The following is a 26,907-nucleotide window of genomic DNA, read 5'->3' as shown; positions in this document are numbered from 1 at the left end:
ATTGAATGGCTCTTCCGATATAAAAAGGAACTGTTGCCAAATATCGGCTTAGCACAATGTCTATTCGTTCGGGTTATGGAAAAGATGAAAGCATGTGCATGCTTTCTGGATTTTCGGGATTGATTCCGACTTTTTCATACAAAATTCGAATCGATTTCGAGTTCTGCTTCTGGGTAATGTTCCGAATCAAAATTGCGATTATAGACAAATCGTACATTAACGAAAACAGCCAATATCAAGTACCAGTCACCTAAACAAAGCAAAATCCCCCTCAAAACCAATCACATAGCCACCCCAATCCACAAACACCCCAGATAATACTCATAAAACAGCTCCAATTTACCGAGTATCCAATTCTGATGTTTCTTATTATTATTTTTTTTCTCATTTCAAAGAATAACGTCAGTGACTGAAAGAAAGCAGTAAGCAGTAAGGAAGTGTTCATGAAAAAGTAAAGCTTTCTCGCCAGAAGGGGAGAAAAATAAGGAATAAGAATAAAATAACAGAACAGAGAGTAAAAAAAAATATATAAATTGTCGTCGTCTTTTGATGTTATAAATAATAAAATAAGTGAGTGAAAAAAAATAAGGAAGCAGAAGTTAAGCAGCACAATATTACATTGTAATAACATAAGTGTGTATTTCAAACATCCCAAAAGGCAATAAAAAGTAAGTGAATTGAGGCCTAAAATTCAAACAATAGTGAAAGTGCGAGGAAATAGCACATAGCAGCAGTGCCAAAAAAAACTTTAATTTTTCTCATTTCATCCAGTGACTGAATAATCTGTCAGGGACGTTGAGCAATTCAATATAAAGTGTGTGACTGTAAACAAAACCAGAAAGGATCTTATGTGTCTCACATTGCCTTTATGCAAACAGACAGCAGTGTCGGTCAGCAAATAGAAAAATATATATATCAAGCCTCAACGTTAAGCTTCTCCTATCAATTTTCTATTTAGATTAAAATCCACACTCAGTGCGACCATTTAGAAGCGATTGTCAATGTATTTGTGTCTATAATCATCATTACCTTACGTACATATATATAAAAAAAACTGAGGACTTTGCTATAAATGGCGACTGGCACCATGTTAAATGTAATTTCATTGTCAACAGATTATGCCATCGTTGGTGATTATTTATCAAGCAACATGTCCTTGGATAATAAAAGTATAGCAATTAATGCTACTAGTACAGTTGACGATTTTCCACCATATGATGACTTATTCCATAAGCCATTAACACTTGTCATCTTCTCACTCCTTTATATTTTGACATTTTTATTAGGACTTTTTGGTAATTTTCTTGTATGCTTTGTTGTTGCACGTCAACGCACCATGCAAACGGTGACAAATTTTTTTATAACAAATTTAGCATTTGCTGATATATTATTGTGTCTATTTTGTGTGACACTTACACCAGCTTATACAATGATTGGACAATGGATATTTGGTAAATTTTTATGTCATCTTGTTGCATTCCTTCAATGTTGGTGCGTTTATTTATCAACATTAACACTCACGAGTATTGCAATTGATCGATTTTTTGTCATCATATTTCCATTTCGTCCACGTATGAAGGTGTGCACATGCCTATCAATATTATTACTTATATGGATTATAGCATTTCTATTGACATTTCCTTATGGATATTATATGCAAATTGTTGAAAAGGAAGTTGATGGTATTGAAGTGACGTGGTGTGAAGAGGCATGGCCAACGGAAGATATACGTAAAGTATTTGGTACGGTCACATCAATGTTACAATTCTTTTTGCCTTTTCTCATCATACTCGTGTGCTATATATCAATATTTTGTAAATTACAAAATAATAAGAAGAAAATATCAAAAAGTAAAAATTCAAAAAAGAAAAATAATTGTGAAAAGGTGCTGAAAAAGAAAACGTCAACGAATCAAATGTTGGTATTGATGGTGACTATTTTTGGATTTTGTTGGCTACCGCTCAATCTCATCAATATACTCGATGACTTTACGGTGAATATGAATGAATTTCCATATTATAATCTGTTGTTCTTCATATCACATCTCGTCGCTATGTCGTCTGTCATTTATAATCCGATTCTGTATGGATTGCTGAATGAGTAAGTACCATGAATATTATTTTTTGTTTTGTCCTTGACATTCAAATCTGTTTGTTTTTTTTGGATAGCTTGCAAGAAATGCATTGAATTAAATATTGTCAGTTGAATTTGATTGAATTGCTGCAATGTCATGTTTTAAAGTTTCATAGCTTGAATATTGGCATTGAGATTTATTTTTGTTCATAGATTTGATGCTCAATGCTGAATTATTTTTGGTCATACAATGGAAAGTAGAGCGATGCATTAAAGCATATAAAGTGGATATTTTGGATAATGTTGCTATTTTTGGTTTTAAAAGATGGATCATTAAGTTATGTTGCTTATCTTGAGCAGCACAATGAAATTATTAAGCCATCGTTAGATCACCAGCACTCTAACCACTAAGCCACTGCTGTCTATTGCTCGAGATTTGCTCTATATCCATTACAATACCCTTGAATTCTCATCTTAGATTTCCTGTTCTATCAATTAATGTGCCTAGCGAACAAACTTCGCGAATACAAACAACTAGAAAAATCAATCAAATGATCGGACTCGAATTATGAATTACTGCTGCTTTTTCGCTGTCTGCTTCTCGGGACATCCCACACAAGTTTCTAACAATATTTATATGCCAACTTTTAAAGGACGAGACACTTAATTTCTAGCTAGAAGGCAGCAATATCGTTTTTGACATCATGATTCATCCAAAATTAAGCTTTACATCTCCCAATACGAAGAATATCCCAAAAGACCTTCTCAGTACCAATTTCCATAAGATTATTCTCAGACATCAAATATTTTTCATCATTTCCCTAAGCCATAGTACAAATTTTCCCAGAATCTTCTTGATTGCTCGCATTTCAGACATTAAATTCATTGGAATGCAATGCAAAGCCAGATTTAAGATGCTGAAAATAATTTTCAATATAAACAAAATTCCTTCCTCATTTTCGCTTAAATAAAATGAATCTCATTGTCCATTTGATGACTCAAACTGTCCCAACAACAAAAAATGCTTAGCATAATGACCAAGGGAGAATGTGAATGAAGCAACGTCTGCGAACAATTAAGCTACCATGTTTATTTATGAATGGATCGTCATACTTGGCATAATTGATGATGATTTTTCATTTTCTCTTCTGAATTGAGTAGTTCCACCTTTAAAAATAGACGTAGCACGCGAAGAGTTGAAGGAATTTTTCTTTGTTCCGGTATTGTAGGTTAAGGTAACAATGTCGCAGGTTGATATTTATTTCTTCAAGCAATTTTCGTGTTTTGTTTTTGAAACTTAATTGTGTGTTAATGAACTTAAATACTTGGCACGGAAGTGGCACGGTTTATAGAAAATATTGTTGAAGTTTGTGGCAATTTTGCTTTGCTTCCGGATGGGAAAATTGATTGAAGATTAAGTTCTGGATTGTAAGATTGTTCTGGAAGGCACGCGATGTAGAAATGAACAATAATCCGTCCCAAGGCTAGTATGACTCTGGTTTTAGGCTTGATTCTATGAAATCCGGCCTCAAGACAGACTCAAGTGGATTTGGGACTCGATATTTCGTCATTTCTACGCCGTGTGTTTTCCGGATATCTGCTTGACCTAACATACTCATGTCTAATAGCACAAATATTCGGCCCCAAGGCAGCAAAACTTTGATTTTATGACCACATTCGCCAGCATGCCAGAGTTACATCAGTATGTTAACCACGACGGATTTAAACCGGATTCTGCCTCAAGCATGCATCAAGTCAATGTCATCAATTCCAAATTTTGAATTGGTTAATTTCCGGTGTGGCTGCCTCGCCGGCGTCACTCTAAATTGGTTCCAAATTCGGTTTAAACTCTGATAATGCCTGGACTTGTTGCCGAATTTGGTATTAAGTCAGAGTCATGCTGATCTGAAGGCAATGCCTGAGGTTCATCGATTCTATATTAAAAGGAAAAGCCGGATACAAATTCGCTACCAAATCAGATTCATGCTGGTCTGGTGACAACGCCGGAGGTTCATTAATTCTAAATTAGACAGTATGTCATCGTGACACTGACTTGGTACTGAATTAGGTTTAAATCCAGACTCTTGTCAGACTCATGCAGGTCTAGTTTTAAACAGGACCTGAATTTCAGCTCGATGACCGGCTTGTGCTATTCAGAATACAAAGATCAAGTCTAAATGAGCATGCTAGCCCAAACCATTTCCGATTTCATGGAAAATTTATGTTCCTTTAATTGATTGTGAACAACCTCAAATCTCCAGCCACAACAATAAATTCAACTTGAAGATTAAATTGACCAAATCAGACAGTAAAGACCTTTTAGCAACTAATCCAAAAAAATATATCCAAATTGCAAACAGCACGCACATCAACAAAAAAAAATGTTAATCCTTAGCAACATTTTTGCCATCTAAGGAACGTGCTTGTTGCAAAATAATTCTTGCAAGCTTGTCTCAAATTCCAACAAAATTTTTTATTCTGTAGAAATCTGTAAAAAATCTCATATTTCTCATTGTATCTTTCACAGTAATTTCAAGAAGGAATTTAAGCAAATTCTGCCTTTTTTGTTTGTAAAAATTTCAACACATCGCGATTTAAAGCATCCAAAGAACTTCCTTAATTCATTCAATCGTCGTAAAGATGACGAAAATTTGATTCGTAATGGTGAGAAGACGCTACAGGAAACGACATTTTTACAACCAAACAATGATAATGTGATGATTAGTATTGAGACAGACATGAATAATGTTGATACAACAAATCACAAAAATGACAATGAGAATGGTAATATAACACAAAATGGAAATTCACAAAAACGTAAAACTGATAATAATCTGATGATCATTAAGGGCTGTGATGAGATTGCGACATCATTTGGTGAACAATCGGGTTCGGATAAGACAACGTCATCGCGTACAGCCGACACGTCAATTAGTTAAATGTACAGATATACATAATCATGTATTAAATTAAATTCTTTTCTTCTTCCTGATGGAGAGAAAACACAGAAATCAGAAATGAGTGGTGAGTACGAAATATTGACTTTTTTATGGGATTTGGGGATGTGTTGGATGTTACATTAGATGAATGGTTTTAAGCGGTTTTGAGATTTATGACACTGAGAGGCCATTGAGACGGGTACGACCGAGTTTGAGTTTGAGACCGAAATGGGATTGAGAACGAAATGAAAATTGAGACTGAAGTGAGACACTGACACTGAGACACTGAGACACTGAGACTGAGACTGAGGCACTGAAACCCTGAGACACAGAGACACTGAGACACTGAGACTGAGATTGAGACACTGAGACACTGAGACACTGAGACACTAAGACACTGAAACACTGAGACACTAAGACACTGTGACACTGAGACACTAAGACACTGAAGCACTGAGACTCTGAGACACTGCGACACTGAGACACTGAGACACAGAGACACAGAGACACTGAGACTGAGATTGAGACATTGAGACATTGAGACACTGAGACACTGAGACACTGAGACACTAAGACACTGAAACACTGAGACACTGAGACACTGAGACACTGAGACACTGAGACACTGAGACACTGAGACACTGAGACACTGAGACACTGAGACACTGAGACACAGAGACACTGAGACACTTCATAAACTGCCTTGATCAGCAGCTTAATGCAGCATCCAAAACAACCCCAACTCCCAAACTTTATTGACACTTTTCTCATAATTTTATTTTTGTTTACCGCATCATTCCTTAATTCCATAACAATTTTTTTTTGTTCAACTATTTAATAAATTCATTGTTGCCCGTTGATGCGTCAACAGGCTCCAGAATTATTTATTGCGTATTTTTTTCATGGATGATGAATTTTATTTCAATCAACTTTTATTTTTTATTACTTTATATTTTTATATTCTCGCTTCACTTTTTTTTTGATGTCAAAACAAAAATTTTTATGAATGCTGAAAAGTATCGTACACAATATATTGATATACAGTATATATGGCATGGTGGGAGATAAATGATTTGATGAATAAAAAATCAATTAATTTTATTGTGATAAATAATTTTGATATTGATGACTTTTAGGGGGAGTTGATATGTAATTAAAATTGAAAAATGGTTATTATGTCGTAGTGTATATTTGTGGAGCAGTTAATGGCAAAAGGTCATTAAACTGAATTTGATGCGCAATATAAACAGGATGTAGCTTCATAATGGTGAATTTTAGGAGTTTGATGCTTTTGTTGAGTCTGAGAGCATCATTAGGGAGATGCCAGATTGGGGCGCATTCAGGAAGGGAAGGAAGGGATGAGGTTAGAGGTCTAGAGGGTCAATCAGCTCCTATCTTCAGAAATTAAAGGATTTTCGCCTTTTTTTGGTCCAAAAATCATAATTTCTATGAATTTTCGAATGAAAATTGCATTTTGAGAATTTTCACAACTATTTCTGAGCCTAGATCAATAATTGGCAACCACTTTGGTGTCACAGTTATAGCCCGGAACAGAGACCTGTTATAGCCCGGAACAGAGACATGTTCAATCGTTTTATTAACGCCCAACGATTCACAGTGGATCAATAGGAACCAATCATCATCATTTTGGTGTCACGGCACTATAATGTGCCACATCACACAGAATGCCCACCACTGGCCTAGATTATAGCTACAGCTATGGTAGATAATGTAACCTATCATTGTGAACAAGTGTTACAATCGAACAAAACATCCCAAAATTCACTATAATCCCAACCATATTTCGTTTTATTTTTTTAATCAAAATAAAATTTTATTAAGCTATGTCATGAAATTTCCGAAGCTTTTTCATCTGTAAACAGATTTTTACCAATAAAAGGAAGATCAGCTTCCATGATAGCAGTAAAACATATTTATCTAAAAGCAATCATTTGGATAAAAGCTTCAATTTGTTATGGATAATGTGTGAACAAACAGATGTGGTCTCTAATCAGCTGGAATTTTGATAGTTTCGTTTAATACTTTGGACATTGAAAATCTACAGACCAGAAAAGTAATTTTTATTGAACATTTTATCTCAATTTATTCAGAATTATTTTCTTTAAAAAAAAAGCAATTTAATTTTGTTGTTAGATTTCTATCAGTTCAGGTTCTTTGACATCTCTTTTGATGTAATTCATGTAATCTTCAATCGAAAAACCTTACCAATCAATGTTTTATTCAAGTTTTACATTACATGGCCCGAATAGCACATGTCGGGATCATGATCTGCAATCAGGCAATAGGTAGGCGTCTGTTCCGAAACCGGCACTAGATCAGTTTGCATGATTTGTTCCAAATCCGGCACCAGATCAGTTGGCCTGACCTGTTCCAAATCTGGCACCAGATTAGTGTGAATGACCTGTTCGGAATCCAGTACCAGTTAAGCGTGTCTGACCTGTTGCGTATTCAACATCAGATCAGTGTACGTGACCTGTTCCAAATCCGTCACCAGATCAGTGTATCGGATCTATTACAAATCTGGCACCAGATCAGTGTGTCTGATCTGCTCCGAATCTGGCACCAGATCAGTATGTCTGACCTGTTCCGAATAAAGCAACAGATCAGTGTGTCTGACCTGTTCCGAATCCGACACCAAATCAGTGTGTTGACCTGTTCTGTTCTGTTGACCTGACCTGTTCCAAATTTGGCACCAAACCCGTGTACCTGACCTGTTCGAATCCGGCACCCCATCAGTGTGTCTGACCTGCTTCGAATCCGACAACATATCAGTGTGCCTGACCTGTTGGCGTGTTTGACCTGTTCCCAATTCGACATCACGTTCACGTTCCTAGCCTGTTCCGAATCCGACACCATGTAAGGGAGTCTGGTCTGTTTCGAATTTAGGCACCAAGTCAGCATCACACCGGACTGGTTCCGAATTTTTGATCAATCATTCCGATTTGTGCTTTTCGGGCAGAATAAATGAAATTAAATTTGAGGATTTTTTTATACATTTTTCTTGACATTAACTGACACACAATCTACGTCTAGACTCTGTAAAGAGCAACTTATTACATTTGCAGCATGCTACACACAACAATAAAGCCATCACTCAATTCAGTAAAAAACCTTTTTATCTTCATTACATGTCCGTAAAATTTTTACATTATTAATTTTTAAAAATATAATTTACGATTACATCATGCAGTGAACAAAATTGAGTAAAAAGGATGTAAAATTAATTTATTTTTTCGGCGTGAGATTTATGTGAAAAGTAAATTGTTTTATATTTGTTCATGAGTCATGAGTTAAGGGATGATTGAAAGTTGGTATTTTCGAAATTAAATGATATTTAATTGCAATATTTGAGGAGAGAAAAGCTTTTAAATTAATGAAGTTGATAATTGTTGGCTGTTGTCTCGTGTCATGGTAAATGGTAGGCTTATGGATGCTGCATGGAGGTGACTTCTATTTAGAGTATGTGCAGGCTTGTCCAACTTAAATGCAGGAGCTTCAAGCCTGCGGTTCTTGGCTGAATCCCACTTTGCTGTTAATAAAAGAGACTTTGTGGCTGTTAAAGATAGACACAAACAGCGCTATTTGGGGATTGTTGGTTATATTGAGGACGAAGGATTCTGTAGAGTCTTTGGGATGGTACAACAGATAATCGATTGCAGTGACAATTTTGCTATAAGTGAATTCTACATTATTCTATTCTATTCTAATCAATGTGCTTTAGCGGAGCCATACCCGGAGAATACATAGCTCAGAAATGGCTCAGAAATCGAAATCTGTCCTCCAGTCAATTTTACTCAGGCCTTGATCAGAAATCTTTCAAGGGTTCTGGATTTTTGATCATGTCTTCGACGTATGTGTGCCTTCTAAACGCTTCATGCTGGATCCTTCTTTATTTGCGTCTCTCGAAAAGCTTTATATGTGCTAAAAGTATATGGCTCCTTTTATCCTCAATTCCAGATCAAAAAAAAATATTTGTTAATTCCTTTTCAAAGCATTCACTATAAATAGCACCAAAAATTCTAAAAATGATAAAAGTGAGTTATTTATGGTCTAAAGCAGTGGTGAGCAACCTTTTTGTCACGGCATACTAGTGAACTGTCAAAACTATTTGGAAAATTCATTAGTCGGATCCCTTGTGTGGTTTCAATCGTGCCTTGCCACCAAAGTGTCCCTTCCCACATAAAAGGTTGCCCACCACTGCTCTTAAATCTGAAATTCTAAAGAATAGTAACAACAACAACAACAATATTGTATGTGAAACCATTTAACATAACAAAAAAAAAGCAAAATGTTCCATTTCCTTTCGACACATCCTTCTGTCAAATAAATTTAAATCCATTTTTTTCCACACTTTACTTATCCATTGAATTCAACAATTTACAAATTTAAAGCACAGCATATTGCCATGCCACCACAACAAAAGCTTATTCCCTTTGTATGAGCACATACACAGAACTCCTACTGGAAATCGAACAATTTATTCATACATGTATATCCACAATAAAGCATAAAATGATTATTAGCATAAAGCAAGGAAAAATCACATGAAAAATGCCTTAGGTCGTGGAGGAAATCTGCCCATTTTTTATGGTTTTCAGCACTAAACCCCATAAACCCATCCGCATCCAAATAAAAAAAAGAATTAAATTTATTCAGATACAAATTTTCCAGTCTCCAAACTTAAAGGTTGCTTAAAGGTTTAATGTTACAAAGAACTTTTTTGTTCAGCATAGTTTGTTTTCTTTCATATCATGTTCGAATGTTTGTGGCTTGTAGAGCTTCGAATTTCCTCTTTTGCCTACTTGATGATCCTGATTTTAATTAAATGGAAGCAATTAGAAACTTTGAGGCTGCCCAAAGTATTTCGATGAGAATTTGATCCATTGTTGAAGACTTTTGAAGTTAAGTTGGGTGTTTTGATGCTTTGTGAGGTGTGGAATTATGATCTGTTCTTCGTTTTGGTTGCAAGATTTGAATTGGAGACATAGCCTCTTAGAAATGATGCTACCAACAATTGGAGTATCCTAAGATTCAAATGAATCCATGAAATCAAAGTAAACAACATTCTGGCTACGTTAATCTTGGTACTAGACAAATGCTGCAGTCACTCGTTCACCAACAGTCACTTGATTAACAACATCAACCTCAAAGTCTGCAATAGCAATCAGTAGGTCAATAACAGCAATCTTTAGATCAATAGCAGCAATCACTGGATCAAACACAGTCACAACGTCAATCACAGCAGTCACTGTGTCAGCAGAAGTCACTAGATCAGCAACAACATTCTCTAGATTAACAGCAGCAGTCATTGAGTCAACCGCAGCTCTAGGTCAATCTCAGCAGTCATTGGTCAGCAGTAGTTACAATATCAGCAACAAAAGTCTCTGGATCAGTTGCTTGAGTCATTGAGTCACTCACAACAGTTACTGGATCAACCATAGTCACTTGATCAGCAACTACAGTCTCTAGATCAGCAGTAGCAGTCATTGAGTCAACCACAGCACTAACTGGGTCAGTCGTAGTCGTTTGGTCAACAACAGCAGTCACCCGATCAAATACAACAGTCACTGAGTCAGCAGTATAAGTCATTGAGTCAATTGTAGTCACTAGTTCAACCACAACAGTCTTTTGATCAGCAGCAGCAGTCATTGAGTCAACCACAGTAGCTAAGCCAGCAGCAGCACCAACAATCAAGATTCATCGATTCATCAATACTAAAGCAACCCCTGATACAAACACCAGAACTTCATAGACTAACAGTTCAGTCACAACCTCATGGATATCCGCAAGCAACTGATTCTCAACAACCTCCTCCCCAAACTTAAATTTTCAATATTTGAATCACCTTTTCTAACTTTTTTTAACTTTCTATAGATTATCATCCAGCTTCAGACCCTCTCCCTTAACACCCTCATAAATATCATCCATTACAAGCCAATTTCGCCCCAAATTCACATCACCCTATCCTAATCTAACGAATCCAGCTTTAATTTTATTAAAACTTAATCTAATCATTAAAGCATGAAAATATGTGGCATTTAATGAAACCCTCTTCTCAGCGTTAATGTATTTATAGAGGAAATGCGGCACACAAATTTCATTTGCTAAGAGAAGGGAAACCGAGAGAAATAAAATGGGGAAATAAGTTTTGTTAAAGAGTAAGAAATGCCAAGACATCAACCTTTCCATCACATGCAAAAACATTTTCATTTGTTGTGGAATGAAGGAATAAAAAGTAATTCTAGGCTGAAAAGTTTTCTTCGTTTTTTTATTGAACTTGGTGTGGGATTAAAACTTTGACACTTTTGTGCTGTTTTATTTGAATGGGTTTGAATTTAAGAAGTAATGGGTGATGATGTCTTAACTTGGTGGATTGTCACATAGGCTGGAAAGCATACGAAGTAGAAATGGAAGTGAATCTGATTCTATTGCGACTTGACTCTGACCTGAGGCCGGAGTTAATCGAGTCTGGATTGGCAATTGGCTGTCTTCGGCCATTTTTTGGTCTTCTTTAATCGGCAGTCAATGATACTCTCAACAGGCGGCAGTTGGTTGCCATTGAAAGATTTTAATAACCGAGTTTTCACCAATTGTCCTCAGCTAACTGTCATTTAAAATCGAGTTCGACTTCAAGTCAGTGTCATACTGATCTAGGCCCTGATTTTCAACCATTTCTAAGCTGTGTGCCTCTCGGGTTGATTTGATGGCTTACTCATGTATTTTTCAAGCAAAACCCGATTGGGACATATTGAAATTCTGTCCAAATGACGTAAAATGCTGCCAAGAAGACAGTTTAACTAATACTAAGCATCTTTCAATTAGCTATCGTTTTCAAGCATATTCTTGGAAGAAAATTGTTAATAGAGACAGCATAGCACTTGGTATTGGCAATTGGCAAAGGGCAGGCTGCATTGAGACATTTTTAGACGTCAATTGAGGGAATCTATTGATTACTGCTTTATCTGTCCAGCCAGCAAAGTAATTAAGTAAGTTTCAAACGGATAACAAGTGACTGCCATTTCCAGTAACTTCCACAAAGTCTCAAAACCGAAACAACACCAAAAAATCTTGATCCTGTCTTGAAAACTAACAATGTCACTCCCAAGCTTACCTTTTAAATTGAAATTCATATTACTCCAACCTTAAAATCCTCAAAACTTCTCACTTTTGTTCTTTCTAAGCTTGTTCTAAACCTCAATATTGATTTACTATCTTCCTCATCCTTCAAAAGCTTCCCCCAAAATGAAGACATTCGTGATCTTTTCCTAATCCATCGCATTTGGCAATTTTCTGAATTTCAACCAAAATTCGTAATTTAGATTCACATTTATATCCACTAACAGGAACAATAAAAACAGCACAAAATTTTTACCAGCATGAATATAAAAGCAACACGAAAAAGACATTGAATGAATTTTATTTCTTTGGATTTTTTTTTACCCTCCCGACATAAATAACACAGCATCATCATCATCCGGTAATGAATTTCGTTCTTTATGATGCCATCAAAAAATATCAAATCTTGTAGAAAAAATATCAAAATTGTGAGTTAGGTCGAGAATGAGTGTCGTAATTCATGACTCAACTACTGCTGCTTTTTCCTTTTCTTCCTGATAGATTTTGACACATGAAAGTTTTATGAAGATTAAAGATGCGATGTCATTAATGAATTACTTTTTAGCTCGATTTTATTGATTGCTGTCGTGGATGGTCTTAAGTGCTCTTTTCATTGTTGATGATAATTTTATTGAAAATCGATAGGAATTATTAATAATTTTCATTATCATTAAAGGAAATGACAAGAAATTAATTTCAAGGGTATTTTTGAGGATTATGAGTTATTGAGGGCTGTTATTAGAGTTTCTGATGTTTTCTAGAATTTTTTTTCAATTTTCAGTGAATCAAGTTAGAAAAGGCGACTCCTTCAGTCCTGGGCTTGAACCCGTACCTCCAAAACGAAAATGTTCAAAATTTGTCAAAAATTCCAAAAATTTAATGGAGTTTTCGGCTTGTTAAAAAATCGGGACATTTTGAGGCCTTGTCGGGACACAGCAGCAAGACTGAAAAGTACAGCAGCGTCCCGGCAAAAATACACGGCGACATCAAGATGCAAAATCGAACAAGACATACCAAGCCTTTATTCAAAATATCCATCAATATATCCCACAACCTTAAAAAATTTCCATCTCTTCACTTCTTACCACCTGGCATGTGCTTCTCACTTTTGAATCTGTCAGCAGTAAGAAGCTTATGACTCGTGACCGAAATTTTTCAAACCATTTTCATTCTGATATTTGAGTGTCGATTCATTCATGGTGAAAGTTGACCTTTCCTCTCGGAAATTTGGCATATGGACGGATAAAAATCAAGCACGTGCTGCACATAAGAATATTTTATTTATTTGCTTAGGAAAAAGTTGATGAAAAAAAGGAGGTAGACGTTGTATTTGATGAATATCTTAGTGATTTGTGAATGGAAGTGGATTTATGAGAGGAACGGAGGTACGTGGATTGATGTTGGATTTTTGCTGGTTTTGTTCAATTTGAGTTACTGCAGGGTCGAAATCAGCCATCACGGTGACGACAGAACAACTTTGCATATTACCGACATACTTGAGCCTTAGCGATCGCGCTGTGCTCTTCGGGTACAGTCAAAATGCTTTAAAAATCGAATCGCATCAAAACATCAATTCCTTCACGTCCAATATAAAGTAGCATCTACTCATTTCAATTTTCATATCAATTAACATTTTGTTCCTATAATTTATTTTTTTCATTCACGAAATTAAATTGTCTAAATTTAGTTGCGTAAATTACATTAAGTTGTTTCTCTTCTTCTTCTTGCGTACCTAAATATAGACAGAATTGAGAAATACGAGACGAATTCATTCATGATACTTTTCGGAGCAATGAGGAAATTACTCTAATCGGATAATTAAATTAAAGTTGCTTTGTTAATTTATGTGCTGTAGATGTTTTAATTTAAATAGATTTACAGCAGCTAGATGGAAAATGACTTGAAAAAGACTTTTGTGATGATTGAAAAGTGATTTTGATGAATTTTTGGGAATTTTTGAAATTATGAATCTTAGAGTAAGTCCCGACTAGCACAAGTTGATCAAATTTCAGGCTCAAGACCGTCGTGAGTCTGGGTTCATGGTGGATACAAATCGAATCCGGACAGAAGCTAGCTCCAGACAGGCATGACTCTGGCTTCGTGCTGGATGCAAATCGAATCCGAACAGAGGCCGGCTTGACTCTGACTTGAATTTCGGATGTATTAACTGACTTGAGCTATTCTGGTCTACTCAGAAGTGTATTTAGGACGACTAATGGTCAAATTATCTGGAATAGAGTCAAAAGAATATCAAATTAGAAGAACTTGGACCTAGATAGCTCAAAATAGAGTCGAATCAACTCAAGCCGGTTCAAAGTCATCATGATTTGAGTCAAATTGAGTCAAATTGACTTCAAGTTCTAGAATCTCAAAGTGACTGTAAGCATAAGTCTAAAATGCAATCTAGCTGCATCCCCAAAAGACAAAACGACGTAGAAAATGCAGAAAATAGTGACCCAGGTCAGCATGAATATAGCACTTAAAATTCATAACTTATGTCTCTTCAAAGCTTCACTTCCTTTTCTTTCGATAACAAGTCCATTAAATTTCGACTGCGAAGCTTCTCAATACTTCAATAAAAATGAATAGCACATGCTACTCAGCATCATTTAAAATGATCAAAATTTTTAAGCTTGTTAAGCTCCTTTTCTTCAGAATAATTCCATTTATTTCATTATCTTTAACGGTATAAAAGCTTTTATGTTGATGTGAATAGCATTTCATTGAGTTGCTTTTGAGGAATTTACTTAAAAGGGTAATAAAGGGGTTCAAAAGCTCGATTTATGTTTTATATTCTTATTTGATTTGGATTTCCTTTGGCACTTTTTGAATTGGAATTGCTTTGACACTGAAGAATAATGGGGTCAATTTGTAGAGCATTTAATTGAATTGGATAATTTTGTTAATTGAGATTTTTTATTAAATTAATTAGATTTGACAAAGATTGATTAGAGCTTGAGTAGAATTGAATTGAATTTTTAATTATTGATCATTCAATTGGATACTATACAATGTTAAAATACATAGAGGGCTCATCCTAAGTTGTAAGCCTGGAGTCTTACTTACTTACTTCGATGGCCGTACAGATCAACTGTGATGAATAAACATCCTTATTTAGTGGAGCTTCTCAGGTCTTCTATTAACATGTTCAGCCCTGGAGTATTTGACGAACTATAAGATACAGTCGAAATCTACAAGCTTGAGTATCCAAAATTCAGGAAATAAAGGACTGTTCATCCAAAATGAAAGAAATGCAGGATTTTTCATGTAAAATGCAGAAAATGCAAGCCTGTGAATCTAAAATTCATCAAATGCTGGTTCGTGATTCTTGGACGAACGCTACAGAATAGTCATTTTTCCGTGATTCTTGCTCCATGTAAAATGCAGGAAATACAATTCTGTGCATAAAAAATGCATCAAATGCAGCACTGTGATTCTTAGCACAATCTTATAAAATAGTCATTTTAGACACATCTGTTGCAAAATTTATAATGAAGTAACCTTGCCGTAGTTGCTGCTTCGGTACTTACTTACCTAATTCACTTTTCCAATCAGATCAATTGTGAGCCTTGTCTTTCCTTTTATGACACTTGAAGTTGGTTTTATTGCCTGCCACCACTTGCCAATTTCTAAAAAACATCTGCAATACTATGCCGAATAGCATAAGTCAGTTAATCGATCCATAATTTGGCATCAGGCCTGTGTGAATTCGACATGTTGCCAAATTTAAACTGAATTCGACATGTTGTGCGGATATAAACCGATTCCGACACAAACTCAGAGTCATAGAGGAATGGGATCTTATTTTTGATTGATTATCCAGTTTGTGCACTATGGGAATAAAGCTACGATGCAGAAATCCATAGTCTTAATAATTCACATCTTAAACAAACCTAAAACTATTCAGATCATAAAAATTTAGAGCTGAAATAAGGCAATTTACGTCTAATCAACATTTGACGACTAAGATTGGCATTACATCCTGTAGCCTACAAAGAAAGCTTGTCTGAATCAATCTAAAATTTCAGTAAAATCATGAAAACAAGCCCACAAATGCTTTAACATGTCCATCCGCCCAACCATTAGCAACTGTCGAGTTGTCATTCCTCCGTAGGCGATAAATTTATCAAAAAATGTTGCTAGATGGACAAATGAAATTCTAAAAATTAACTTCCTTCCTTCAAGATATATTTCTCAGGATATAAATTTATTTAAAAATAAGAAAAACAGGCAGTTGAATTTTAAAGGAAGGCATTAAGATAAATGGAAGTAGAAGAATACTTTTTTTGGAAGCTCGATAATCTTCAACGACGACGTTAACAATTCATCGTCTTTTTTTGAGAAACTTTCTCAATGCTTTAATGTCTGGAAAAAAAGCTTTAAGTCAGTTTCGGACGGAAAATTTATGAATGAATTAGGAAAATGGAAAATTACAGAAAATTTTTATGCAAATATGGCAAATGAAGTTTTTTTTTTGTCAAAATAAGTAGTCGAAGCGATGCCTTTAATGTCCCATAAGAAAATTTGTAATTTATTAGAGTGTTTTTTGGGCTTAAAAAACTTTTTGGACAGCTCTCGGCTATTTTGAATTAATTTGAATTTTCGTGAGGAATTCTGCTAGATTCTTAACAGTCGTGATGAAGATGATGTGAAAATTCGTGATGCTCTCTTTTTTTGCTTCAATTTAATTAAGGTTTATGAAGGGAAATGTCCATAATAAAGATGTTGTAATAAAAAATTTCATTTAGAAAATTAAATATTCTTGGAACATTTATGTCGTTTAAAGTGAGTGAGAGGGAATTTTTTTATTAAATATATTGATTTTGAGGAGTATAATAAGACAGATTAGAATTCAGATGACATTATGTGTTATTTATTAGCTTTAAAGGTGTTTTGAGACTTGATTTAGTTTCATTCAGCTCGACTTGACTGAAGTTCGCTCAGCTCGACTTGACTGAAGTTCGCTCAGCTCGACTTGATATGGATTCGCTCAGCTCAATTTGATTGAGCCTCTTAACTCGACTTTATTGAGTCTCGCTCAGCTCGTCTTGATTGAGTCTCACTCAGCTCGACTTGATTGAGTCTGACTCAGCTCGACTTGATTGAATCTAGCTCAGCTCGACTTGATTGAGACTCACTCAGTTCGACTTGTTTGAGTCTCACTCAGCTCGACTTGATTGAGTCTGACTCAGCTCGACTTGATTGAATCTCACTCAGCTCGACTTGATTGAGTCTCGCTCAGGTCGACTTGATTGAGTCTCGCTCAGCTCGACTTGATTGAGTCTCGCTCAGCTCGACTTGATTGAGTCTCGCTCAGCTCGACTTGATTGAGTCTCGCTCAGCTCGACTTGATTGAGTCTCACTCAGCTCGACTTTATTGAGTCTCGCTCAGTTATTATTTATATTTATGTCAAGCTCAATTCAACACCGGTTGTGTTTTTGTCAAATCAGTCCCAACTCATTAAGTCTCATTCAAATTCAACTCAATTCGACAAATATAAATAAATTAAGCAAATAGCTACCCTCATTAAATAAAAAATATTTATCATGACTTATAATTAAAATCAACTTATAATAATTCAACAAAAAAAGTCAATTAAACCTCAAATTGCATGAGAAGTTGACATCTGTCAATACTTTTTACTGACACCCCATTCACAAAAATACAATATTTAAGCAATGTCACGCTACCAAACATAATTTAATAATAATTCCGTAAGAACAACACAGTCCATCGATTATTTGATTTTTTTTTGTTTATAAATTGATTTTGATTGGAACGGTCGAATGGATAAAATTGATTGTTTTCCGCACTCGATGAAGAGAAATTTCCGTTATTTTTTCTTTGTGTTCAACGTCGTGAGCTGAAATAAGTAAAATGATTAATGCTTAGGTCAACAAAGTGTGTTACTTGAATTATTAAAGCACTTTTCCAGCACGGCTAAATGAAAATATTTGTTAAAGTCATGAGGAAGTCATAATGAATCCCGATCGGGTCATCAGAATCCATCTCCCATTTCAATGCTGGCTAAATACAATTTATTATTCAATGATTGAGTGCCTGTACACGAGAGTAAGCGCCTTTAGCGACCATCAATTCAATAGCTGCATGCGAAGTTTGTTTTCATCTCGATTCGTACACTTGAGTGCTTTAAATTTATCACTGTCTAATGATATGGCTGGTTGAATTGTTGGGGCTTGTTTTTTTTGTTGTTGGCTTAAAATGATCATGATGATGATGAAAGGAAGGCTCTCTCTTTTTATTATTTATTTAAGTTTTCTTCATGTCGATTTTCATTTTCGTGGACTGAAAAGGTTTTTTCTTTCTTTTTTTTTTTCGTCGACAGATAACAAAAATGATGAATGAATTTTGCTCACAATATGGTTATAAATAGAGTCCTTGGAGTGAAATTATTCAAAATTATTTGAAATTTTGAGGCGTAATTGATTGATTTTGTGGCTTAGGGTGGCTGTAATTGGTGGCATTTTGATGTTTGGGAGCTTTTTTGAGGAGGATGATGAAGTAAATTGAGATAAATTTCAATTTTTGTCATCAAAATTGGACACAGATAGCCATCAGAGTAACTCCTGTTCAATTTACCGTCAATACGTCGTCATAGCGATTTCCTAGTGACCACGTTGGATTTATCGAGCCTCAGTCATTCTGACAACCATTTTTAAGTTTGTCCAAGTCAAATAAGTCAAAATTCCACTATGAACCTTCAGTGTTCCAAGTTTTTATTATCAAAAAATCTATTATGCTGCTGTAACTGACTTTTACCATTGGAACATGTCGTTATTGCGATGTCCTAGCAACTATGCTGTATCTATCAAGTTTAGGTCATATTGACAGCCATTTTTAAGTGTGTACCAATCAGTTATGTCAAGGATCTACTAAGAATCAACAGTTAAATCAGTTTTTATCATCATTTTAGCTGTTATGTTATTGTTTCTGGCTTTTCCCATTCGAAAAGGTCGTCATAGTGATATTCTAGCGACTACGTTACATTTATTGCGTCTAAGTCATTTTGATAGCCATTTTTAGGTCTGTACTTGTCAAATAAGTCAATTAATATCAACAGTTTTCTCAGTTTTTGTCATCAAAAGAGCTGTCATGGTGCTGGTTCTGGCTTTTTCCCTTGGGCAAGGTAATTTTGCAGTTCAACTGTGACCACACCAAGACCACCTTGTGCCTCTCGGATCCAATTCGAAATTTCCTTTCAAAAACAACCCTCGATACTTCCCAAAAACCACCATTTGTCCATAACATTTCCGTAAAAAGTCACACTATTCTTCCAAATTACACCACACAGGAACCACTCAAACAAAAAAAATGAAAAAATTTTCAGATGAAATGAGGCTTCAAAAATTTGAGCTTTTATGAAATGAGCCAGATGATGATGACGATAATTAAATAGAAAACTTTTTTTTTTGCACGCTAGAATCGACAATTTTCAAAGGTCATTTGGCAATTTCATATTGTATAACCGTAAATTTGTCAATACTTTATTGATCATCATTGGTAATTTATGTGCCTTTTTTTGGGGTTGTAGAGGAAATAATTTTGGTTTTTATAGTGGCTGTAAATTTGGGTTTAGTGTGATTGTGATTAAGAAAATGGATGGAAAGGTTAGGAAATGATTATTTTGAGGATATATTGATGTGGTGGGGGCAAAATGAAGGTTAAGAGCTTCTAAGGTTCCACTACAACTATATTATCAACACCAAATGGAAGATTAATAACACCATATGGTGTCATATGGCATTCACAAGGTGCATCCAAATGGCTGTCATATGGCACTTATACGGGGTGTCCTAATGGGAATCAGATGGGATTCACACGGAGTATCCTAATGGTTGTCATATGACATCCACGTGGGTCATCCAAATGGGTACCATAGGGCACTTTATCGAGCATTCAAATGGGTTCTGTACAATTCCACGTGAGGGATTAACCTCAGTCAGGTAAATCATCAAAAATTCAACTTCGCATCCATTCTAAGGACACCAAACAAGCATCAAATCATAAAAAATTGTACACATTTCTCATTCGTTGTCTTCATATCCCACGATACTTACATTTATCACCAGAAAAAAAAAAATTACAATACTACCCATAAATTTCACTGTCGAAGGCCATAAAAATTCACAAAAAAAAACTAAGAAGCATTATGATCCTTCCTTCCATACCTATACATATCCTTTCAAGATAACACAACAACAAAAAAGGAATTTATAGCTGCTAATTTCCAAAAAATCTTCACGTTTTACGATTTTATTCTCAAAAGAATTTACTATATATACAAGATAGTAAAGCTTATGCCTTTTCGTCCACAAAACTGAGTCCTTTTTGTCATGACTGCAAATTCGTCTGCAATCCCCACCAGCGTTGGATGTGCCATGCCATAAGTGTAAATTTTATTGCTGTGCGACATCTCATGCTGACTATAAAATTGTCTTTTTCGTCGTAACTGCATTATAATTATGATTTATTTAAGACATAAACAGCTTTTTATGTAACAGATCAAAAGATTGTTTGTGCTGTTACGTGACGGCATTTCAAACATAATCAGATGATTTGAGTTTGCCTCTACATTATTTACGATTCAACAAATTTCAAATGACATTTTTTTGTTGTTCAGACATAACATAATGCTTTCGGATATTTACAGCACATTCTTCTTATTTATGACACTCTTTTGTTGGTTACAAAGCGATAAAGAATTTTGTGTGGCGGAGGACGATGAGGATATGAGAGTTCGGGAGAGTTTTAGTGCTGAGAATAGTTTGTGTTGAGGATATTTGGAGGAAAATCTGCATAGATAGCTAGTTAAGCTTTAGGGAAAGTAGGCATATAAAAATTTTACAACATTTTGTGTCCGCACGTTAGATTTCCGATTATTTGGAACAGAGTTGGCATGTTGATAGCCCCTTCTGCAGGTTGTCATCTCCCGCCGATGAACCTTTGTGCAGGCTGTCATCTTCCTTGGATGGTTCCTTCTGCATGCTTTCGTGTTCCCGCTATGGTAACTTCTACAAGCTGTCATCTTCCTCCGATGGTCTCTTTAACGGTCATATTCCTCCAATGTTTCCTTCAGCAGGCTGTCATATTCCTCCAATAGCTTCTTCTGCAGGTTGCCATCTTCCTCGGATGGCCCCTTCTACATGCTGATCTCTTACACTGATGACCTACTCTGAAGACTGTCATCTTTCTGTGATTGTCCTATCTTTAGGCTGCCATCTTCCTCTGATGACCCCTTTCGCAGGTTTCCACCTTCTGCCAATGACCCCTTCTACAGACTGACATCTTTATCACATGGCTTCTTCTCCAGGTTGCCATCTTTCTTCCATGATTCCTTCTGCAGGCTTCGACCTTCCTCCAATGGCCCTTTCACAGGCTGCCAGATTCCTTCAATGGCCCCTTGTGCTTTCTGCAACCTTCCTCCGATGGCCCTTTCTGAAGTCAGTCATGTTCCTTTAAAGGTCCTTTCTGCAGACTGTCGTGTTTCTTTGATGGTTCCTTCTGCAGGCTGTGGGCTGCTTCGATGGTTCCTTCTGCAGGCTGTCGTGCTTCTCCGATGGTTCCTTCACCAAGCTGCCATCTTTCACCAATGGCCCATTCTCCAGGCTTCCATTGACAGAAAAACCTAAGCTTTTGCCAACTCTGTCTTGGACACAATAATTTACAACAATAAGCTCCCTGAATCTGATTATTTTAAGCAATATTCTCAGGAATTTCGTTATACAAAACTTAACAACCAGCAATATTCTAAAAAAAATCCCAATTTTCTTATCTTTTTTACATTCAAAAAGCAGCAAAAGTTTTTCTTTATCCATCGTAAAAAACTTTCCATGCTGACTCATTCAAATAATTGCATAAATAATTCAGGAAAGGTACGACGAATAAAAAAGGGTTGAAAATTGCCGAAGTTAATTAGATCATTTTGACCATGAATTGACACTTTTAGATTTTTTCATGTTAGATTAAATTTAATTCCACCTGATCGTTGTTATATTGAAGGATTAGGAGTGGGTGGTAAATTATGAATATTATGTAATTGAATGTGGAACTTATGCATTAGATTTGGGGTTAAATTGAATGAATGAATGAAATATTTTGAGGATTTTAAGGAAAATTGGAATTTTTTCATGGAATTAAGCTGATTATCATGGCTTCTAATCATTGCTTTCTTTGCTTTCGTCAACTTTGCTCGCTGCATGACCCAGGATATATAAATGCATTGTACATAGCCACAATTTGTGTGTCATGGCTTCTGATCTATATTTTGTGGGTTTTCATGATATACAACCCTAACAGACTAAGAGCATAGTCTGAGTATATTCACTTTTGTGAGCATGCTCATTTGTATGTTGGGGCAGGTAATCCCAAGTTAATCCGGTTTTTAATGGCTTCTGAAGAATTTTATGAGAATTCCTCAGAAGTCGTTCAATTATTAAGTAAAGCTCTTAAAGAAGGGATTGTTGAAAATTCAAGGAGCGAGTGACAATTTTGCGTTACGCAATAAGTGCACGACCCCTCCCTTGAAAGTTACAACAATTCTATTTTTAAACAAATGACAATGACAAATGGCTCGCGAATGTCCCAAATATTAAATATCCCAATCAACTGATGCATAATCATGATTAATTAATCAGAAAATATGTTCAATATCAATTCTATTTAATTAAAACCAAATGCAGCATATGTAAATTCCACTAACCGATTATTCATCCATTTAGTCCGAATGATAAATAATTGAAGCTCCAATAAAGCTGTGGTTATCGCTAATGATACCTCATTTATTTTCAATATTATCTCATCTAAAATTAAATTGCATTATTTTTATATTTTATTCGACACCGACCAATCCATTTAACAAGCATAATCAGATTTACAATTTTTTTTTGGAAAATTAAATTGATAACTTTTTCATTTTTTACATTTGAATTAATTTGCATGAGCTCATTAATTATGTTCAAAAGCACACAGCATAAAAAAGCCAAACTGAACATAACATGAATTAAACTTTTTAATGAGCATTTCATTTGATTGTTCATTTATGGTGGTGACAGTCACTAATGAGCATTTTTTTTAACGCTTGTACGAGCACTTGATTGTTTTACAGACATAGTCATAGACTGGAAAAAAAAATAGAAAATTATCTCATTATGATGAAAAAAAACTTTTTTATTTGGTTTTGTTGATGAGATTTATAGACAGGAAATTACCAGAAACATTTTCATTGTAGCTGATCTGTAAGGATAGGTTGGGAGCAAAAAAGTGGGAATGATCAAGTGGTTAGAGCGTCGGACTACCGTTCAAACGACCCGAGTTCGATCCCAGGGAAAGTCTAGTTGCATTCGCGTGTTTTTCACTGTTCTAGTCACACTAACTCGGTTTGTGTATTCGCAACATACAACTTGTGGCTAGGTACGTTGCATTGATATATCCTCTGGGTCATGCAACGTGCAGAATTGGGGAAAGTAAAACGTCCATACGTACAAAAACAGTCATCACGACAAACTGTAAATTAGGTTGAAAATTGAATGGGATGCAAGCATGAAGAACACAGAAATTGTTTCGTAAATCCTTTCTTTTTGGATGGATATGAATTTTTATTATGCCTCTTTTAAACCTTCTTAAAATAATTTTTATGATCTTTTGGGTTTTTTTGGCACTTTTAAACCTTTTTCTGTTGAAATGTACAAGAAGGTGTGCGGTAGTTTGATAGTGAATGAAATGCTTAGGGTGGCCATCTGTTCTGTTTTCTCCGGGAAGCTACTTTACTTTTCTCTCATCCTATTGTGTTTAAAAAGACTTCTTTAATGACTAAATTGAGAATTTTTCAATTTTTACAAACGTGTCTCGATGCTATCCAAAGGAAGCAAAGAGCATGCTTTCAAGAGCAGATTAAGCTGAGAGCAACACTCACGAGCATGCTCATCAAGTGCATTTATGATTAGCAGATTCTCCAGACACACTTAATTTGTACGACCAGCGAAGTAAAATTCTCGAGATAATGCTATTTCCCTGTTAGAGTTTATAAAAATCAGATGATCATTTTACACATGTTGAAACATTTACAAGAAAATGAAGAATTTTTTCAAAAGAAGAGGCAAAATTTGCCGAAATTTGGGTTACACATTGCTTTTTATTGAACTATTTAGACACACTATTTACACAACCATTTGAGTATATACTCATTATCTGACATGTATTTGATACTTTTTGTGGTTAATATTAAAATTCAGTTGATGATTTGTTATGCAATTTAAAGTCGGATCCTGTTAACATCCATTTGATATGATTTGAATGGGTTTATCAATGCTATTTGCATATCTAGTTACAAAATGTGTGAAACAAATTTATCTGCATGGCTCAAACAGCGAAAAGCAGCCGAATCTAACTAAGCATTGACAGAGTATGAATCCGAATTGTTAAAGCAGGAAAATGGAGCTAGAATCCAGTGGCAGGAAACTTGCAGGAAGCCTTTATGTGTCAGTCGCGATTATCAACAAAGTTGTTCCGCGAACAATAAAATATTGCCCAACATCACTCTAAAAATTAAGCCTCAGTAGCTTTTTCACTGCTTCGAATATTCTAGGAGTTTACCCAAGAATCAAGACATAAATGCAATCAAATTTCCCTGATTCAAACCATGACTTCATCTTCCAATAAAGATTTAAATAATCTCACCAAATTATCCATCCCAAATTCCTTTAAACATCCACAAATCTCACAAGAAAATCCTCTCAAAAACCCAACAAACCAGAAAATAACAAAAAAGGACACACAAGCAAAAATATTGATACTCATAAAAAATCTCACTTTATGTTCATCGTGCCTCATCATGAGAAGAATCAGGAAAAGGCTCTTCAAATATCAAGAGTCATCTTCTTCCATTTGCTGTTGCTGTGCTTTCATTTTGCCATCCATTTATTGATTCCTTCATTCATCCATAAGTGGCATAAAATAGTCCCTTTTTTGCTTCCATTCAATCTGAAGTTGTAAAAAGTTGAATGAAAATTGAGGCAGACAGCAACAAGCTTTAATGCTTGTTACAAAACACAAACTCCCCGTAACATATCATCATGATGAGTGTCGAGTGGCCTATTTTAAGCTTCTCATTCAGAAAAATATTTTACACACGCATACATGTTTCGCGTGCATATACATAAAGTCCATAAAGCAATGATGCACGAAATTAAAGGAAAATAAATGCTGATTTTTACATTTATTGATGTTTCGGTTTGCGGTTTTCCTCTTTTTTGATATGAATAAAATATGGCATTTGTGAATGTAAATGTATTTGATGCCGACGAAATTTTGTTTCGATTTTGCAATAAAATTGAAGAAAATACAATTTTTTAGTCCCTAAGATTTATGGCATGTAGGACAAGTGAACAAAGTCACAATCACATTAAATGATGTAGGATGTTATTGCGCATTATATTGGTTGAAATAATTGATGGTAAGTGATTTATGTGGATTGACAAGTGTGGGATAGATGCATGGGAATCGGAAAGTTGTTAAGAAGTCTGGCTTGATTTAAGCTGACGATTTAGTTAATGATCTTTTAATTGTGCAACTATATTGAATTTCTAAGAAGCACGCTGTGGTAAATTTTTCTTTTGGCTGTCAAAATGGGCATCAAAACATCCTTCATGATGACTTTATAGCTGTTCCACGTCTTGTCACCATCCTCAAGTGTTCCCTAACAAATATTGGCGTGGTCTATCTGTAATAGGAAAGCATACTCTTTGCCTGTTAGGGAATTTGACATAATATCAAGGCAATAACTAGATTTTCCGTCAAGTAATTCCATTTTGTACAGGTAATTCCTAAGAAAATGTCATTAGACGGCCGTAGATCTAGTTATTGATTAGACATTATGTCAAAGAGTCAATTTAGGGTCGTAGCTGTTCCTTAGTGACCACATTGTATTGCTTGAGATTATTTTTAACATTTTGTTTACTTAACATGATCTCCATTCACCAAATTTGCATTCTAACAGCCTCTGACTGCTGCTGAGTATCATTGAACGCTACTTTAGGTTTGTAGGATAGTTTTGACACCAATTATCAATATACAGTCCGTCCTAACAGGCAAGTGTTCAATAACATGAAAGCATGCCCTGTCTATCAGAGATCTGTTAGACCCAAGCTTGTGTTTCCTAATCGGTACACATTGAACTGCTTCCACCACGACAGCGAATGAGCAATATCCTCAAAACTAAGTTACAGTCAATTGCCAAATTTAACTATTTTTACCAATCGCTTGTCATTTACACTGAACTTTCTCATTAATTCCACAATTTTTGCTTTTTCTCTAAAGCCAACGACCACTTCCAGTCAACCACTTAATCCTCCTGTCTCAATGAAAAATGATTTCATACTTCTTGATCTTCAATATCCAATATAATCCTCATGATAAACAAAAAATAAATCAGAGATGTCTTTAAAAACTCAATAGCTCACAGTGTCAAATAAAATTTGATCAGAAAATTCTTTTGAACCTTTTTTTGGCTGTAAATCTACATTTACACAAAAGCATTTTAATCTCGAGTATCTCGAGGCGAGCTTTTATTTTTAGCTTATCAAAATATTCGGACCAGTGCTGATGTCTATAAATATCCATGATACTCAATATTTTTTTGGATCTAATCGACACCATGTGAATCTGAACAGATTGTTGGGGATTAAAAAATATTGTTCGAAGGGTCCGGATGTGTTTTGAATTAAATTTTTGACGCAATTG

General features: G+C 35.3%; 2 protein-coding genes across 7 annotated transcripts in view; one reads left to right on the top strand and one right to left on the bottom strand.

Annotated features, from left to right (window-relative positions):
- The window catches only part of sNPF-R (short neuropeptide F receptor), a 46,465-nt gene that overhangs the window by 1,625 nt on the left and 17,933 nt on the right, over nt 1-26,907 (top strand). For 4 of the 6 annotated variants that reach the window (XM_070653857.1, XM_070653849.1, XM_070653839.1 and 1 more), the window contains exons 2-3: nt 396-2,100; nt 4,601-5,097. In XM_070653857.1, the coding sequence (XP_070509958.1) occupies nt 1,073-2,100; nt 4,601-5,012 (1,440 nt within the window). In that variant the 5' untranslated portion in view covers nt 396-1,072 and the 3' untranslated portion in view covers nt 5,013-5,097. Of the gene's footprint in view, nt 1-395; nt 2,101-4,600; nt 5,098-12,930; nt 12,951-26,907 lie in introns of those variants that run through there. The other 2 variants (XM_070653866.1, XM_070653877.1) reach the window with 2 other exon arrangements.
- LOC139100362 (uncharacterized) lies at nt 10,377-10,682 on the bottom strand. Its single transcript, XM_070652982.1, has one exon. It carries the CDS (start codon nt 10,680-10,682, stop codon nt 10,377-10,379), a length of 306 nt encoding a protein of 101 aa, XP_070509083.1.

This window comes from Chironomus tepperi, unplaced genomic scaffold (assembly GCF_022539635.2).
Source record: "Chironomus tepperi strain 1889 unplaced genomic scaffold, CSIRO-AGI_Ctep_v1 contig_8, whole genome shotgun sequence".
Taxonomy (NCBI): Eukaryota; Metazoa; Arthropoda; class Insecta; order Diptera; family Chironomidae; genus Chironomus; species Chironomus tepperi.
This window is presented reverse-complemented; position numbering and strand designations above follow the sequence as displayed.